Raw genomic sequence first — 18,886 nt, forward strand, 5'->3', positions numbered from 1 at the left:
TTGATCCAGTCTGTGCTTCTTCCTCCCAATCCCAAAATCCCACTTCCGGAATTCCCATTCAGAATTCTGCTGCCGGCAACATTGCGTCTGAAGGAGAATGCCTCAGAGAAGGAGTCCAGTTTCTGCTGGTAAACCCTACCACCAGCACCACCTGCTGCCTGGGAATGGGAGTATAGAAAGGCCCAGTCCTGGGGATACCCCCCACCGCTCTCCCTTCCCTCCCCAGCCACAGCACCACGATCTGGGGGAGTAGGACTCACCCAAGACCCAGGCTTTAACTGGGCCTCTAGAGGATCCAAGTTCGACCTTCTACCCCCGAAATCATCACAGTCTCCTCCAAAATCATCAACACTTCTCAAACTATTCTTCATTCCTGTATTATCCACACTATAGCCAAAGCTAGCAGTACGATTATAGAGATAATCAGTTGTATTATTGCCACCATCATGGCTACCGCTATCTCTATAACCATCACTACTATCTCCCCTCTCCTCACACACATACTCTCTACTGTAGAACACATCATCCCTGTTACAGCCCTCATCCGTTCTGTAGAACACATCATCCCTGTTACTACAGCCCTCATCCGTTCTATAGAACACGTCATCCCTGTTACTACAGCCCTCATCCGTTCTGTAGAACACGTCATCCCTGTTACAGCCCTCATCCGTTCCCGGAAAGACGTCATTCCTGATATCATCCGTTCTGTGAAAGGCCTCATCCCTAGTGTTCGACCCCTCATCAGTTTTCTCCTCACACCCGTAATCTCTACTGTTACTGTAGAAGACATCATCCCTACTGCTCTTACAGCCTTCATCTGTTCTGTGAAAGACGTCATCCCTGTTACAGCCCTCATCCGTTCTGTGGTACGTATCACCACCACTACCACTGGCGCTGCTGTCATCCCCATCGCAGCCGTCATCCCTTTGGCTAGCATAGCCAAGGCTCTGACCTTCAAAATAGTTGCCGAAATGTTCCCCTTGACGTACACTGTCGTCCAAAACCCCCCTATTACAGTAGCTAGCTTTCTGCGCTCCAAAATAACCATCTCTACCATCAACATCACTGCAGTTATCACCTCTGCTATGTCCATGAATGTCTACATAACCACTTCTTCCACCACCCACACCCTTGTACCTCTCGTTGCTCCCCCCAGAATAGAGGCTTGAATCAGGGAGAGTGGTCCTGGGTGCCGCCCCTATTCCAGTCCCTCTGTATTGCTCCAGGGGAGTCTGGGGCTCCAAGGGGCGGTGGTGGAGGTGATGCTGGAGGTATGGGTCCTGGTAAGGCTGGGGGGTAGGAGGTTGGAGGGACGTTCGGTCGGCCATGGGGTAGTCTCTGGTCTCTCTGGTCGTGTTCTGTGCCGGGATAGAAGGACCTTTAGTGGCAAAGATGAAGAGGTGCCGGAGCACCTTAAAACTCTAGAAAAAAGGGGGGGGGGGTTGAAAAGGAGTGTGGAGAGGGGGAGGAGAGAGGGTGGAGAGGGGGAGGAGAGAGGGTGGAGAGGGGGAGGAGAGAGGGTGGAGAGGGGGAGGAGAGAGGGTGGAGAGGAGGAAAAAGGGTTGGAGGGAAGGAGACGGCCGGAAACAAGGGGACGTGAGAAGGGTTGGAGGGAAGGAGACGGCCGGAAACAAGGGGACGTGACAAGGGTTGGAGGGAAGGAGACGGCCGGAAACAAGGGGATGTGAGAAGGGTTGGAGGGAAGGAGACGGCCGGAAACAAGGGGACGTGAGAAGGGTTGGAGGGAAGGAGACGGACGGAAACAAGGGGACGTGAGAAGGGTTGGAGGGAAGGAGACGAGGGTAGAGGTAAAGAGCAGTGGAGGAATAAGTACCCAGACAGAACCGGGCACTAGGTCTATCTATCAGTATAGGCAGGTCAGCCACCAGACAGACAGACAGAACCGGGCACTAGGTCTATCTATCAGTATAGGCAGGTCAGTCACCAGACAGACAGACAGAACCGGGCACTAGGTCTATCTATCAGTATAGGCAGATCAGTCACCAGACAGAACCGTGCACTAGGTCTATCTATCAGTATAGGCAGGTCAGTCACCAGACAGACAGAACTGTGCACTAGGTCTATCTATCAGTATAGGCAGGTCAGTCACCAGACAGAACCGTGCACTAGGTCTATCTATCAGTATAGGCAGGTCAGTCACCAGACAGACAGACAGACAGAACCGTGCATTAGGTCTATCTATATCAGTATAGGCAGGTCAGACAGAACTGTGCAGTAAAAGTCCAAAATTATTTGGTTTTAAATATACTTAAGTATAAAATGTAAATGTACTTCAGTATCCAAAGTAACGGCAGTAAACATAACGGCTATCAGTAAATGAAAATTGTGCCGTCTGGTTTCCTTAATATAAAGAATTTGAAATTATTTATACTTTTGGTACTTAAATATATTTTAGCAATTACATTTACTTTTGATACTTAAGTATAAGTATATTTTACTGGGTAACTTTCACTTTAGTCATTTTCTATTCAAGGTATCTTTGACAATGGAGTACTTTTTCCACCTCTGGCAATCGATCTGTTGGCCTAATGTGTAAACTTACCTAGAGAAGCAGGAAAATACACAAACCACAGTCTTCGCGAGAAAACCCAGTCCCAACTTTGACTCTGTCATTAAAACTTAGTACCATATAGTCCCATATGACACACTGAAGCTGCCCTGTAGATACAGGGCCATTATATCAGTTCAATTCAACAACGCAACAATGCACAGCTTCTCGCTTCCTCCCTCTCTCTCGCTCTCCTCTCTCTCTCTCTCTCTACTGTTGTAATTAGGTTAAGATAGTATGACTCATAGACAGAGAGAAAGAGGAGAGAGAATAGAGAGAGAGAGAGACAGAGAGAGAGAAAGAGGAGAGAGAATAGAGAGAGAGAGAGAGAGAGAGAGAGAGAGAGAGAAAGAGGAGAGAGAATAGAGAGAGAGAGAGAGCGAGAGAGAGAGGGGAGGAAGAGAAAGAGGAGACAGAGAGAGAGAAAGAGGAGAGAGAATAGAGAGAGAGAGAGAGAGAGAGAGGGGAGGAAGAGAAAGAGAAAGAGGAGAGAGAATAGAGAGAGAGAGAGAGAGAGAGGGGAGGAAGAGAAAGAGAAAGAGGAGACAGAGAGAGAGAGAGAGAAAGAGGAGAGAGAATAGAGAGAGAGAACAGAGAGAGAAAGAGGAGGAAGAGAGAGCAAGAGGAGAGAGAATAGAGAGAGAGAACAGAGAGAGGAGAACGAGAAAGAGGAGGAAGAGAGAGCAAGAAAGGGTGGTGATTCCGTTCTGACTGAGTTTTAGGCATCTTTCTTCACTTTCATGCTGGCTATATTATCTCTGATGTTCCTTCCTTGTTTCTTGTCTTTCATTAAGTCTCGATAAGTTTATATCTTAGTTTGTCCGACAAAAAAAACGTCTCAAAATATCTCAAACACGTGCACACAATTTTTTATTTCTCTCTCTATCACAAACACACACACACACACACACACACACAGGTGTCGGTGATAAAAAGTTAACTCTGGTAACACTTGTCACAGAGACACTCCTGCCCTCCCCTCCCTCCACACCCCTCCCCTTCTCCCCCGGTGAAAACCACATCCTCAGGAAACAGTTACGGATCTCCCTCTTTCTCTCTCTCCTCGATCATTATCTCTAACCATTATCTCTTCTCTCTCTCTCTTCCTCATTCTCGCTCTCACTGTCATTATATCTAACCATTATCTCTTCTCTCGCTCTCTTCCTCATTCTCACTCTCACTGTCATTATATCTAACCATTATCTCTTCTCTCTCACACTATCATTACCTCTAACCATTATCTCTTCTCTGTCACCCTATCATTATCTCTAACCATTATCTCTATCTGTCTCACACTCTCCTTTATCTTTATCTCTAACCATTATTTATTCTGTCTCTCACCCTCCTCTCTTTATCTCTAACCATTATCTCTGTCTCACACTCTCCTCTATCATTATCTCTAACCATTATCTATTATCTCTTTAACTCTCACCATTATCTCTTCTGTCTCGCACTCTCCTCTCTTTATCTCTAACCATTATCTCTTCTCTCTTTACCTCTAACCATTATCTCTCCTTTCCCTCAGTCTCCTCTGTCTTTACCTCTAACCATTATCTCTTTCTCTCCATTATCTCTTTCTCTCCATTATCTCTTTCTCTCTTTCTCTCTCTCTTTTCATCAAATCATTGTAAGAAAGGTTCAGCCACATTGTCCAACCTAAAAGCAGCACACACTGTCTGTGTCTGTGGGCAGGGGTCACAGAGCTGTATATATGTGTGTGTGTGTGTGTGTTCGTAGGCGCAGTGTAGATGATAATACAGTTGTTTACCAGAGATCTCTGGGTAAGTCTACTGACAGGAAGTCTCTACCCAAAAAGGAGACACACACAAACACATCTCCACCCAGAGATACCCCAAACACACACACAAACACTCACACTCACACTCTCACACTCACGCACACTAGAGACGGATAGACAGGAAGGAAGAGAGGACAAGGGAACCCTCTAAACGAATCAACAAACACACTACTCTCGCCCACACACACACACACACACACACACACACACACGCACACACACACACACACAGTCTGGTACAGTTTATGGGGGGACACAATTCAGTCTCATTTAAAAATCCTATTTTCCCTAACCTTAACCCTAAATTTAACCCCAAAAACCTAACCTTAACACTAACCCTAGCTCTTCACCCTAAACTTAACCCCAAAAACCTAACCTTAACACTAACCCTAGCTCTTAACCCTAAACTTAACCCCAAAAAACTAACCTTAACACTAACCCTAGCTCTTCACCCTAAACTTAACCCCAAAAACCTAACCTTAACACTAACCCTAGCTCTTAACCCTAAACTTAACCCCAAAAACCTAACCTTAACACTAACCCTAGCTCTTCACCCTAAACTTAACCCCAAAAACCTAACCTTAACACTAACCCTAGCTCTTAACCCTAAACTTAACCCCAAAAACCTAACCTTAACACTAACCCTTAAAGTAATTCTAACCTTAATCCTAAAACCCGTAGAAATAGCATTTGACCTTGCACCCAGTTGGTGAAATTTTGGTGTATTTAGAAGTCCCCACAAGAATAGTTAAACACGTCCACACACACACACACACATACACACAATTGCTGCCGTATTTTCCTCAATTTCTCTTTCCTTCCTTCCCTCATTTCCCTCCACCTTTCCTTCCTTCCCTCCTTTCCCTCCACCTTTCCTTCCTTCCTTCCCTCGTTTCCCTCCTTCCCTCAACCTTTCCTTCCTTCCCTCCTTTCCCTCCACCTTTCCTTCCTTCCCTCCTTTCCCTCCTCCTTTCCTTCCTTCCTTCCCTCCACCTTTCCTTCCTTCCCTCCTCCTTTCCTTCCTTCCCTCCTTTCCCTCCACCTTTCCTTCCTTCCCTCCTTTCCCCTCCACCTTTCCTTCCTTCCCTCCTCCTTTTGTTCCTTCCCTCCTTTCCCTCCACCTTTCCTTCCTTCCCTCCTCCTTTCGTTCCTTCCCTCCTTTCCCTCCACCTTTCCTTCCCTCCTCCTTTCCTTCCTTCCCTCCTTTCCCCTCCACCTTTCCTTCCTTCCCTCCTCCTTTCCTTCCTTCCCTCCTTTCCCACCACCTTTCCTTCCTTCCCTCCTTTCCCCTCCACCTTTCCTTCCTTCCCTCCTCCTTTCCTTCCTTCCCTCCACCTTCCCTCCTTTCCCCCCTTCCCTCCACCTTCCCTCCTTTCCCCTCCACCTTTCCTTCCTTCCCTCCTTTCCCTCCACATTTCCCTCCCTCCCATCTACATCTCTGTCTTGACAAGTCTGACAACTGCTCTCCCCCCGGTTTCAGTTCTTTAAGGCCCAAATTAACTTTGTTCTGTATTTTACTGCATATTGTACAGCTGACGAATCTGTACAAAAAACCACTGTAAAAGTGTGAAAACATTTGATCAGTAATGCTGAACCATTATAATAATAATAATTGTAATATAATCATATTAACCAAAATGTTCGGTTAAATTATTTGAAGTCTGTTACACACACACACCCCCCTGTGAGCTTACATTTGAGTCACTAATGCAGAGCGATTTATAGAAGCAATTAGGGTAAAGTGCCTCGCTGAAGGGCACATCAACAGATTTTTAACCTAGTCGGCTCGGGGATTCGAAACAGCGATCTTTCAACTACAGAAACGTCTAACACATCATTGTGATCTCTACAGCGCTGTTGGCTGGTCATCATTGACCTTACGTAGGCTGAAACACTGGTATACACTGATTTATAAGGCCATATTGTAGGCTTAAACACTGGTATACACTGATTTATAAGGCCATATTGTAGGCTGAAACACTGGTATACACTGATTTATAAGGCCATATTGTAGGCTGAAACACTGGTATACACTGATTTATAAGGCCATATTGTAGGCTGAAACACTGGTATACACTGATTTATAAGGCCATATTGGGTAAAATGCCATTTTATCTCTGTTCTTTATTAGTCAGGTCAGTAAATAAATATCAATTACGGTCCCATTCTGATTTGCTTCTAACAGAACCACACATTATAACAGGTCGTGTTAGAAATAGTTTTAGTTACTCAGCTCCGTGGTCCTGGAATTCTCTCCTGAACATTAAAAATGTGATGATCTAGTTTCGTTGGTGGAGTTTAAACACTTGGATCGATGTATATGTCATAGAAGAGTGTAATTGTTTTTAGGACAGCTGTTTTTAGTCAGTGTTTTTAATGTAATATGTCATTGTTGTACTGTGTGTACGGGGCGGCAGGGTAGCCTAGTGGTTAGAGCGTTGGACTAGTAACCGGAAGGTTGCAAGTTCAAGCCCCCGAGCTGACAAGGTAGAAATCTGTTGTTCTGCCCCAGAACAGGCAGTTAATCCACTGTTCCTAGGCTGTCATTGAAAAATAAGATTTTGTTCTTAACTGACTTGCCTGGTTAAATAAAGGTGTAAAAAAAAAGTGTGTGTAATGTTGTGTGTAGCGTATTGTACGTTGTTTTGTCTGCGAAGCGTTGTTCCCCCTGCTGCTATGGACCAGGTCTCTCTTGCGAAAGAGATGTTATCTCAATGAGAAAACCTGTATAATATAAGGGTAATAAATAAATACCCCACACGCCTTACGCCCCCACCCCCTGCGTCACCCCACCATCCCTGCAATGTGCTACCCCCCACCCTCATGGCTCCTGCACCCACCCCCTGCAATGTGCTACCCACCACCCTCCAATGTGCTACCCTGCCACCCCACCACCCTCAATGCTGCTACCGCCACCCACCCCTCAATGTGCTACCCGCCACCCCACCCCCTCAATTGCTACCCGCCACCCCACCACCCTCAATGTGCTACCCGCCACCCCACCACCCTCAATGTGCTACCCGCCACCCCACCACCCTCAATGTGCTACCCGCCACCCCCACCACCCTCAATGTTTCTACCCGCCACCCCACCACCCTCAATGTGCTACCCGCCACCCCACCACCCTCAATGTGCTACCCGCCACCCCACCACCCTCAATGTGCTACCCGCCACCCCACCACCCTCAATGTGCTACCCGCCACCCCACCACCCTCAATGTGCTACCCGCCACCCCACCACCCTCAATGTGCTACCCGCCACCCCACCACCCTCAATGTGCTACCCGCCACCCCACCACCCTCAATGTGCTACCCGCCACCCCACCACCCTCAATGTGCTACCCGCCACCCCACCACCCTCAATGTGCTACCCGCCACCCCACCACCCTCAATGTGCTACCCGCCACCCCACCACCCTCAATGTGCTACCCGCCACCCCACCACCCTCAATGTGCTACCTGCCACCCCACCACCCTCAATGTGCTACCTGCCACCCCACCACCCTCAATGTGCTACCTGCCACCCCACCACCCTCAATGTGCTACCTGCCACCCCACCACCCTCAATGTGCTACCTGCCACCCCACCACCCTCAATGTGCTACCTGCCACCCCACCACCCTCAATGTGCTACCTGCCACCCCACCACCCTCAATGTGCTACCTGCCACCCCACCACCCTCAATGTGCTACCTGCCACCCCACCACCCTCAATGTGCTACCTGCCACCCCCACCACCCTCAATGTGCTACCTGCCACCCCACCACCCTCAATGTGCTACCTGCACCCCACCACCCTCAATGTGCTACCCTGCCACCCCACCACCCTCAATGTGCTACCCGCCACCCCACCACCATCCTCAATGTGGCTACCCTGCCACCCCAGTCTCACCACCCCTCAATGTGCTACCTGCCACCCACCACCCTCAATGTGCTACTGCCACCCCACCACCACTCAATGTGCTAACCTGCCACCCCCACCACCCTCAATGTGCTACCTGGCCACCCCACCCACCCTCAATGTGCTATCCGCCACCCCACCACCCTCAATGTGCTACCTGCCACCCCCACCACCCTCAATGTGCTACCTGCCACCCCACCACCCTCAATGTGGCTCCTGCCACCCCACCACCCTCAATGTGCTACCTCCACCCCACCACCCTCAATGTGCTACCCTGCCACCCCACCACCCTCAATGTGCTACCTGCCACCCCCACCACCCTCCAATGTGCTACCCTGCCACCCCCACCACCCTCATTGTGCTACCTGCCACCCCACCACCCTCAATGTGCTCACCTGCCACCCCACCACCCTCAATGTGCTACCGTGCCACCCCACCCACCTCAATGTGCTACCTGCCTCCACCCTTCCCACCACCCTCAATGTTGCTACCTGCCCACCCCCACCCCCTCAATGTGCTACCTGCACCCCACCACCCGTCAGGTGCTACCTGCCACCCCCACCACCCTCAATGTGCTACCTGCCACCCCACACCCTCAATGTGCTACCTGCCACCCCACCACCCTCCAATGTGCTACCTGCCACCCCATCACACCCTCAATGTGCACCTGCCACCCCACCACCCTCAATGTGCTACCTGCCACCCCACCACCCCTCATGTGCTACCTGCCACCCCACCACCCTCAATGTGCTACCGGCCAACCCCCACCACCCTAACAATGTGCTACCTGCCCCACCCCCTCATGTCTACCTGCCACCCCCCCCTCAATGTGCTGACCCACCACCCTCAATGTGCTCCCCGCCCACCCCGACCACCCTCACTGTGCTACCCGCCACCCCACCACCCTCAATGTGCTACCCGCCACCCCACCACCCTCAATGTGCTACCCGCCACCCCACCACCCTCAGATGTGCTACCCGCCCACCCCACCACCCTCAATGTTGCTACCCGCCACCCCCACCACCCTCAATGTGCTACCTGCCACCCCACCACCCTCAATGTGCTACCTGCCACCCCACCACCCCTCAATGTGCTACCTGCCCCCCACCACCCTCAAGGTGCTGACCTGCCCCCCCCACCACCCTCAATGTGCTACCTGCCCCCCCACCACCTCAATGTGCTACCTGCCACCCCACCACCCTCAATGTGCTACCTGCCCCCCCACCCACCCTCAATGTGCTACCTGCCACCCCACCACCCTCAATGTGCTACCTGCCACCCCCACCACCCTCAATGTGCTACCTGCCACCCCACCACCCTCAATGTGCTACCTGCCACCCCACCACCCTCAATGTGCTACCTGCCACCCCACCACCCTCAATGTGCTACCTGCCACCCCACCACCCTCAATGTGCTACCTGCCACCCCACCACCCTCAATGTGCTACCTGCCACCCCACCACCCTCAATGTGCTACCTGCCACCCCACCACCCTCAATGTGCTACCTGCCACCCCACCACCCTCAATGTGCCCACCCACCACCCTCAATGTGCTACCCGCCACCCCACCACCCTCAATGTGCTACCCGCCACCCCACCACCCTCAATGTGCTTACCCGCCAACCCACCACCCTCAATGTGCTACCTGCCACCCCACCACCCTCAATGTGCTACCCACCACCCTCAATGTGCTACCCGCCACCCCACCACCCTCAATGTGCTACCCGCCACCCCACCACCCTCAATGTGCTACCTGCCACCCCACCACCCTCAATGTGCTACCTGCCACCCCACCACCCTCAATGTGCTACCTGCCACCCCCACCACCCTCAATGTGCTACCTGCCACCCACCACCCTCAATGTGCTACCTGCCACCCACCACCCCTCAATGTGCTACCTGCCACCCCACCACCCTCAATGTGCTACCTGCCACCCCACCACCCTCAATGTGCTACCTGCCACCCCACCACCCTCAATGTGCTACCTGCCACCCCACCACCCTCAATGTGCTACCTGCCACCCCACCACCCTCAATGTGCTACCTGCCACCCACCACCCTCAATGTGCTACCTGCCACCCCACCACCCTCAATGTGCTACCTCCCACCCTACCACCCTCAATGTGCTACCTGCCACCCACCACCCTCAATGTGCTACCTGCCACCCCACCACCCTCAATGTGCTACCTGCCACCCCACCACCCTCAATGTGTTACCTGCCACCCCACCACCCTCAATGTGCTACCTGCCACCCTCAATGTTGCTACCTGCCACCCCACCACCCTCAATGTGCTACCTGCCACCCTCAATGTGCTACCTGCCACCCCACCACCCTCAATGTGCTACCTGCCACCCCACCACCCTCAATGTGCTACCTGCCACCCTCAATGTGCTACCTGCCACCCCACCACCCTCAATGTGCTACCTGCCACCCTCAATGTGCTACCTGCCACCCACCACCCTCAATGTGCTACCTGCCACCCCACCACCCTCAATGTGCTACCTGCCACCCCACCACCCTCAATGTGCTACCTGCCACCCCACCACCCTCAATGTGCTACCTGCCACCCTCAATGTGCTACCTGCCACCCCACCACCCTCAATGTGCTACCTGCCACCCCACCACCCTCAATGTGCTACCTGCCACCCTCAATGTGCTACCTGCCACCCTGCCACCCTCAATGTGCTACCTGCCACCCCACCACCCTCAATGTGCTACCTGCCACCCCACCACCCTCAATGTGCTACCTGCCACCCCCACCACCCTCAATGTGCTACCTGCCACCCCACCACCCTCAATGTGCTACCTGCCACCCCACCACCCTCAATGTGCTACCTGCCACCCCACCACCCTCAATGTGCTACCTGCCACCCTCAATGTGCTACCTGCCACCCCACCACCCTCAATGTGCTACCTGCCACCCCACCACCCTCAATGTGCTACCTGCCACCCACCACCCTCAATGTGCTACCTGCCACCCCACCACCCTCAATGTGCTACCTGCCACCCACCACCCTCAATGTGCTACCTGCCACCCCACCACCCTCAATGTGCTACCTGCCACCCACCACCCTCAATGTGCTACCTGCCACCCCACCACCCTCAATGTGCTACCTGCCACCCCACCACCCCTCAATGTGCTACCTGCCAAAATGATATATATATATTTTTTTTTTAATGTGAATAAATAATGTTTGATAAGTGATCAGCAGTAATGGGCTCACTACCATCATGGGACTTTAATTCATTGTTTTATTCTGTTGTTACAACCAACATAATGCATTTAATGTAAAAAATAAATAAATAAATCAAATAAATTCTTTCATCAAACCAAAACAACCTCAAAAAGCACAAATCAATCAGTGTTATTTCCTGATAGTCGCTGGTTGATCTACACAGGACTTTCTAACCAGCTGTTTCAGCATCATCATCATCATCAGAGAGAGAGAGCGAGAGAGAGCGAGAGAGCGAGAGGGAGAGCGAGCACCAAGACTTCCCAAAATGGGACAAACACCAAATTGAGACCGCATGCTGAATTCAGCAAAAATATCTTTAGTGTACAACGTAGAACACCAAATAATGCATGCAGAGCAGAATTAGGATGATACCCGCTAATTATCCAAATCCAGAAAAGAGACATTAAATTATATAACCACCTAAAAAGAAGCGATTCCCAAACCTTCCATAACAAAGCCATCACCTACAGAGAGATGAACCTGGAGAAGAGTCCCCTAAGCAAGCTGGTCCTGGGGCTCTGTTCACAAACACAAACAGACCCCACAGAGCCACAGGACAGCAACACAATTAGACCCAACCAAATCATGAGAAAACAAGAAGATAATTAAGGAAAGCTTTGACTATGTACAGACTCAGTGAGCATAGCCTTGCTATTGAGAAAGGCCGCCGTAGGCAGACATGGCTCTCAAGAGAAGACAGGCTATGTGCTCACTGCCCACAAAATGAGATGGAAACTGAGCTGCACTTCCTAACCTCTTGCCAAATATATGACCATATTAGAGACACATATTTCCCTTAGATTACACAGATCCACAAAGAATTAAACTCCCATAACTGTTGGGTGAAATACCACAGTGTGCCATCACAGCAGCAAGATATGTGACCTGTTGCCACAAGAAAAGGGCAACCAGTGAATACAACTTATATTTATGTTTCCCATGTTAATACAGCCCTTATATTGAAATTTAATTGAGAGAAAGACAGAGAGAGAGAGAGACAGAGACAGAGACAGAGACAGAGAGAGAGAGAGAGAGAGAGAGAGAGAGAGAGAGAGAGAGAGAGAGAGAGAGAGAGAGAGAGAGAGAGAGACCGAGAGAGAGAGAGAGAGACATAAATTTCAACATACCAATTAGGATTTGGCTAAAAATACTTGAATCAGTCATAGAGCCCATTGCCCTTTATGGTTGTGAGGTCTGGGGTCCGCTCACCAACCAAGACTTCACAAAATGGGACAAACACCAAATTGAGACTCTGCACGCAGAATTCTGCAAAAATATCCTCCGTGTACAACGTAGAACACCAAATAATGCATGCAGAGCAGAATTAGGCCGATACCCACTAATTATCAAAATCCAGAAAAGAGCTGTTAAATTCTACAACCACCTAAAAGGAAGCGATTCACAAACCTTCCATAACAAAGCCATCACCTACAGAGAGATGAACCTGGAGAAGAGTCCCCTAAGCAAGCTGGTCCTGGGGCTCTGTTCACAAACACAAACACACAATACAGAGCCCCAGGACAGCAGCACAATTAGACCCAACCAAATCATGAGCCAACAAAAAGATAACTACTTAACACATTGGAAAGAATTAACAAAAAAACAGAGCAAACTAGAATGCTATTTGGCCCTACACAGAGAGTACACAGCGGCAGAATACCTGACCACTGTGACTGACCCAAAATTAAGGAAAGCCTTGACTATGTACAGACTCAGTGAGCATAGCCTTGCTATTGAGAAAGGCCGCCGTAGGCAGACATGGCTCTCAAGAGAAGACAGGCTATGTGCTCACTGCCCACAAAATGAGGTGGAAACTGAGCTGCACTTCCTAACCTCCTGCCCAATGTATGACCATATTAGAGACATATATTTCCCTCAGATTACACAGACCCACAAAGAATTCGAAAACAAATCCAATTTTGAAAAACTCCCATATCTACTGGGTGAAATTCCACAGTGTGCCATCACAGCAGCAAGATTTGTGACCTGTTGCCACGAGAAAAGGGCAACCAGTGAAGAACAAACACCATTGTAAATACAACCCATATTTATGCTTATTTATTTTATCTTGTGTCCTTTAGCCATTTGTACATTGTTAGAACACTGTATATATATATAATATGACATTTGTAATGTCTTTACTGTTTTGAAACTTCTGTATGTGTAATGTTTACTGTTAATTTTTGTTGTTTTTCACTTTATATATTCACTTTGTATGTTGTCTACCTCACTTGCTTTGGCAATGTTAACACATGTTTCCCATGCCAATAAAGCCCTTGAATTGAATTGAATTGAGAGAGAGAAGGGCTCAGGTAGTTCTATGTGTAGGTGAGGTGTGTAGGTTTATACCGTACATGTTAACAATGTGGTGTAGCAGTACAGTGTGAACACATCACACTGAAACCTTCCTATTAGCATAACATCTAGTGGAGGTGTAACAAGGTAGATTACATGGTGGATTATGAGTAGGCTTGATGAAGCAGTAGGCCAGGCGTACTGACTGTACCACCGTGGTCCTCCAACCTTTGGCCTTTTAACACTGATTCAGAAAAGCCTCTCAGAGTGCTGATCTAGGATCAGTTTATCCTTTTAAATCACAATGAATACTATTACATGGACAAAAGGGGGAATCTGATCCTAGATCCCAGCACTCCTACTCTGATATGCTTGATATATATATATGGCCCTGGGGAAACTAGGTGATCCAGACAATTAGTCACATTAAAAGTTTACTCATAAACAAAATGTTGATTTTCATCAAACTGTGGATTATAAAATCTATCGAACGGTGTGATGATGCCGAGGCGGCGAACAAGAGTGTGAAAGTATTCAAACGAAAGGGAAGAAAAGAAACAGAGGAGTGTGGGGGAAATGTTCTACTTTCCTCAGATAAATAGAGAATGTACAGAGGAGGGGGGGAAAGACTTGAAGACAACTCTTTTTCTTTTTCTTCTCCCTTGATTTGTTTTATCTTCCTTCACTAAGAAAATAACTGATAACAGAGACGGAAAGAGAATAACAGAAGAGGTGCGAACAACATTATCTTTACGGTCATGTGGTAATTATGGGACTTGTAACTCACGTGTGCTAATAATGTCAATAATGTCGTAATTAAATTAATTTCGGGGTGGCAGGGTAGCCTAGTGATTAGAGCGTTGGCCCAGTAACCGAACGGTTGCTAGATCGAATCCCCGAGCTGACAAGGTAAAAAATCTGTCGTTCTGCCCCTGAACAAGGCAGTTAACCCCACTGTTCCTAGACCCAACATTGAAAAAAAGAATTTGTTCTTAACTGACTTGCCTAGTTAAATAAAAGGTAAAATAAAAAATACAAATTAAAGATCTATTACATCACAGACGAGGCACAGAAAATATAACGGCATTTTAATAGCTTCATTTTATTGCCCAAATGTGTATCTCTTCTCGAGCTAGGCTAAGCTAGCTATAACAGAAACAACTAGGAAATAAACGTTATGCATTGTGTTTAATCTACATTGGAAGAACGTTCTGTGTCTTTGCGTTATACGTTATGAACTGTATGTAGAGCCATTACGATCCAAACTAACAGAATCAATACGCAGGTGACCAAAGCTAAAGATGAAAACTATATTTTTTGGTTGTACATTTCTCATTACTTTTATAATTTCAGCGAATATATCTATCTATATATATACACACACTCATATTTATGCGGTCCAAGTCCAATTCTTGCCAGATACAATTAAACTAGACATATTGTCTTTTGGAAATTTTATCTCATTACATTAAATATTTGTAAAAATACTCCGTGCAGATTGGATTGAATTCCTAAATCACTAATAAACCAAAGGTCATAAGGTCACGGTGAAGGTAAAGGCTACAGATATATAATATACCTGCCGTAATTCAGTTTTTGGTTCAATTATTCAGAAATCATAGTGGAATGTGTTGTTTGATCGGTCACTGCTAATTATTATTATTATTATGATTATTATACAGATAAATAAAAATCATTGATTAGTGAAAAGGGAACTTACTCTCGTCTCGGGGCTCTGGTCAAGGTTTGAACAGGTTCTCAGATGCCACCTGAATATGAGGGAAAAGTACAAAATATATATATTTTTATATTATCAAACTATTTTAATAAGCATTTTTCAACCTGTGAATCATTGGGAGAATAGCCTCCTTACACTGAAGATAAGGATGTTTAAATCCACCAACAGGCTGCTGCTCCGACATAAGGACTGAGAATAGTGCAAGTTACCCCCCTAAAAAATTACCAAATGTACCATTAAATGAAATAGTGAATTTTGAGGGATAATTTAAGAGTTTACCCAACACCTAAAACATGGTATTATATACCAGCAGTGCCTCGCAGCACACAATGAGAACACAATATAATCACGACGGCACATTGGACACAGACGGAAATACTACTTTCAAACCAATATTATGAGGCAATAACGGAACAAACAGCATCAACAGCCTAACAATAGAACTACATGAGAGACTCCGGCGTGGACACCCCTAAAATAAACACCCATCTACACCCCTAAAATAAACACCCATCTACACCCCTAAAATAAACACCCATCTACACCCCTAATATAAACACCCATCTACACCCCTAAAATAAACACCCATCTACACCCCTAAAATAAACACCCGTAAAAATCACACTACGGTTAGAATTCTCAGATGATGAATAAATCAGATATCTTTACTACCCTCGGGATCTGTACCCTGAGGACATGTAGAATATCAAACACAGTAGAGTAGGTGAATCATAAGGATATTTGTTGATGTTTTGACTGCGAGACTGTTAAACTCCTACTGCGTCTCATTACGATTCGGCTGCAAGACAACTTAAATCTCCATTTAAATCAACAAAATGGGCAATGGGACTAGCTGCAATGAGACTTTCCATTTACCTTTCAGTCGTCTAGTAGATGCTCTTAGCTAGGTAAGACAACCAAAATGTCAGTCATAGTCAGTACATGTTTTCAGCATTTGCAACCTCCATTTACACATGAATTATGATGTCTCAAGAATACAACAGAGATGCACACTTACCATTCATCACGATCACGTCAATGGTAACGCACTGTACATACGGCATCGCTCTAGTGCATGTGTGTTGTGAGTGTGTCTGTGTGTGTGTTGTGAGTGTGTCTGTGTGTGTGTGTGTGTGTGTGTGTGTATGAGAGAATGAGAGCGAGAGGAGAGAGCGAGAGGAGAGAGCGGGAGAGTCATAAGAGCGGTTATGGGCCGCTGTCGCTCTCTCGATTCCTCTGATCTCACCTCTGTGTGTGTGTTCTCTGATCTCTCACACACCTCGTCACCCTGGAAACAAAGTGACATTAACACGCCACAGAGCAGTGGCCCATACCTTGAACACAGCTCTCTCTGTCCCTCCCTCACTCTGTCTGTCTCTGTCTCTCTGTCCCTCCCTCACTCTGTCTGTCTCTGTCTCTCTGTCCCTCCCTCACTCTGTCTGTCACTCTCTCTCTGTCCCTCCCTCACTCTGTCTGTCTCTGTCTCTCTGTCCCTCCCTCACTCTGTCTGTCACTCTCTCTCTGTCCCTCCCTCACTCTGTCTGTCTCTGTCTCTCTGTCCCTCCCTCACTCTGTCTGTCACTCTCTCTCTGTCCCTCCCTCACTCTGTCTGTCTGTCTCTCTCTCTCACTCTCACTCTGTCCCTCCCTCACTCTGTCTCTCTGTCCCTCCCTCCCTCTCTCTGTCTCTGTCTCTCTCACTCTGTCCCTCACTCTCACTCTGTCCCTCCCTCAATGTCTGTCTCTCTCCCTCTGTCTCTCACTCTCTTGTTTGTCTCTCTCTCTCTGTCCCTCCCTCACTCTCTGTCTCTGTCTCTCTCTGTCCCTCCCTCATTGTCTGTCTCTGTCTCTCTCACTCTGTCCCTCCCTCATTGTCTGTCTCTCTCCCTCTGTCTCTCACTCTCGTTTGTCTCTCTCTCTCTGTCCCTCCCTCACTCTGTCTGTCTCTCACTCTCTCTTCTGTGACATTTACTTAATTTTTTATAAGTACTCTTACTCTTAAAAATACGCAAATTAGTTAGTTTATATACCTCTTAACAGAGAGGTATATTATATATATATTTATACACCTCTTAACATTAGACCCAATGGTGAAATGTATCTTAGTAAGTTCTAATATCAAAACAACTTTAGAAGCACTGAGACAATGAATCGTTCAGTCTTAAGACGATGGTGATGATAATGAGGATGCTGCTGCTACTGATGACGATGATGAGGATGAAGAGTGACACAGTAAAACCGAGAGGCTGTCAATGACTGTGCACCGCTCAGGGGGGTGGTTTCGCACCGACGGGGACTGGGACACGGCGTGTATGTGGGGGTGTTTGGTTAGCGGAATTCACCTTGGCGGCAGGCGATTCTCTCAGACAGCAGCCAAAGAGACAAAAATATTTCAAACTGAAATATGTCACAAATTCACGTAGAAACGTGAGTTATAGATCTGTCATTCTCATTGAAAGCAAGTCTAAGAAGCGATATATATATATATGTTCTATGTGCTCTATTTCTATGCTTCCGGAGCTTAAGTTTCATTTTTTGCCTCTTTTACTTTCAGCTTCAAACAGATAAAAATATTATATTTTTGGTTCTGAAAATGGTACAATGATTCACTACACTCTACTACACTACACTGCACTGTACTACACTACACTACTCTCTACACTCTACACTGTACTACACTACACTACTCTACACACTACACTGCACTGTACTACTCTACACTGCACTACTCTACACTGCACTACTCTACACTGCACTGTACTACTCTACACTGTACTACTCTACACTGTACTACACTACTCTACACTGTACTACACTACTCTACACTGTACTACACTACTCTACACTGCACTACACTACACTGTACTACTCTACACTGTACTACTCTACACTGCACTGTACTACTCTACACTGTACTACACTACTCTACACTCTACACTGTACTACTCTACACTCTACACTGTACACTCTACACTCTACACTGTACTACACTACACTCTACACTGTACACTCTACACTGCACTGTACTACTCTACACTCTACACTGTACCACTCTACACTGTACTACTCTACACTCTACACTGTACTACTCTACACTCTACACTGTACTACACTACACTACTCTACACACTACACTGCACTGTACTACTCTACACTGCACTACTCTACACTGCACTACTCTACACTGCACTGTACTACTCTACACTGTACTACTCTACACTGTACTACACTACTCTACACTGTACTACACTACTCTACACTGTACTACACTACACTGTACTACTCTACACTGTACTACTCTACACTGCACTGTACTACTCTACACTGTACTACACTACTCTACACTCTACACTGTA

The 18,886-nt window shown here is 47.5% G+C and overlaps 1 protein-coding gene across 6 annotated transcripts in view; it reads right to left on the bottom strand.

Moving 5' to 3' along the window:
- LOC109884232 (transcriptional-regulating factor 1) overlaps positions 1-16,967 on the bottom strand; it is a 37,965-nt gene extending 20,998 nt beyond the window's left edge. For 2 of the 6 annotated variants that reach the window (XM_031791691.1, XM_031791687.1), the window contains exons 1-3: positions 16,408-16,967; positions 15,514-15,562; positions 1-1,358 (exon numbers count right to left, since the gene is read on the bottom strand). The exon at positions 1-1,358 is cut by the window's left edge and continues 416 nt beyond it. In XM_031791691.1, the coding sequence (XP_031647551.1) occupies positions 1-1,328 (1,328 nt within the window). In that variant the 5' untranslated portion in view covers positions 1,329-1,358; positions 15,514-15,562; positions 16,408-16,967. Of the gene's footprint in view, positions 1,359-2,563; positions 2,886-15,513; positions 15,563-16,407 lie in introns of those variants that run through there. The other 4 variants (XM_031791692.1, XM_031791689.1, XM_031791688.1 and 1 more) reach the window with 3 other exon arrangements.
- Between the last annotated feature and the right edge of the window lie 1,919 nt (positions 16,968-18,886).

This window comes from Oncorhynchus kisutch, linkage group LG16 (genome assembly GCF_002021735.2).
Source record: "Oncorhynchus kisutch isolate 150728-3 linkage group LG16, Okis_V2, whole genome shotgun sequence".
Lineage (NCBI taxonomy): Eukaryota > Metazoa > Chordata > Actinopteri > Salmoniformes > Salmonidae > Oncorhynchus > Oncorhynchus kisutch.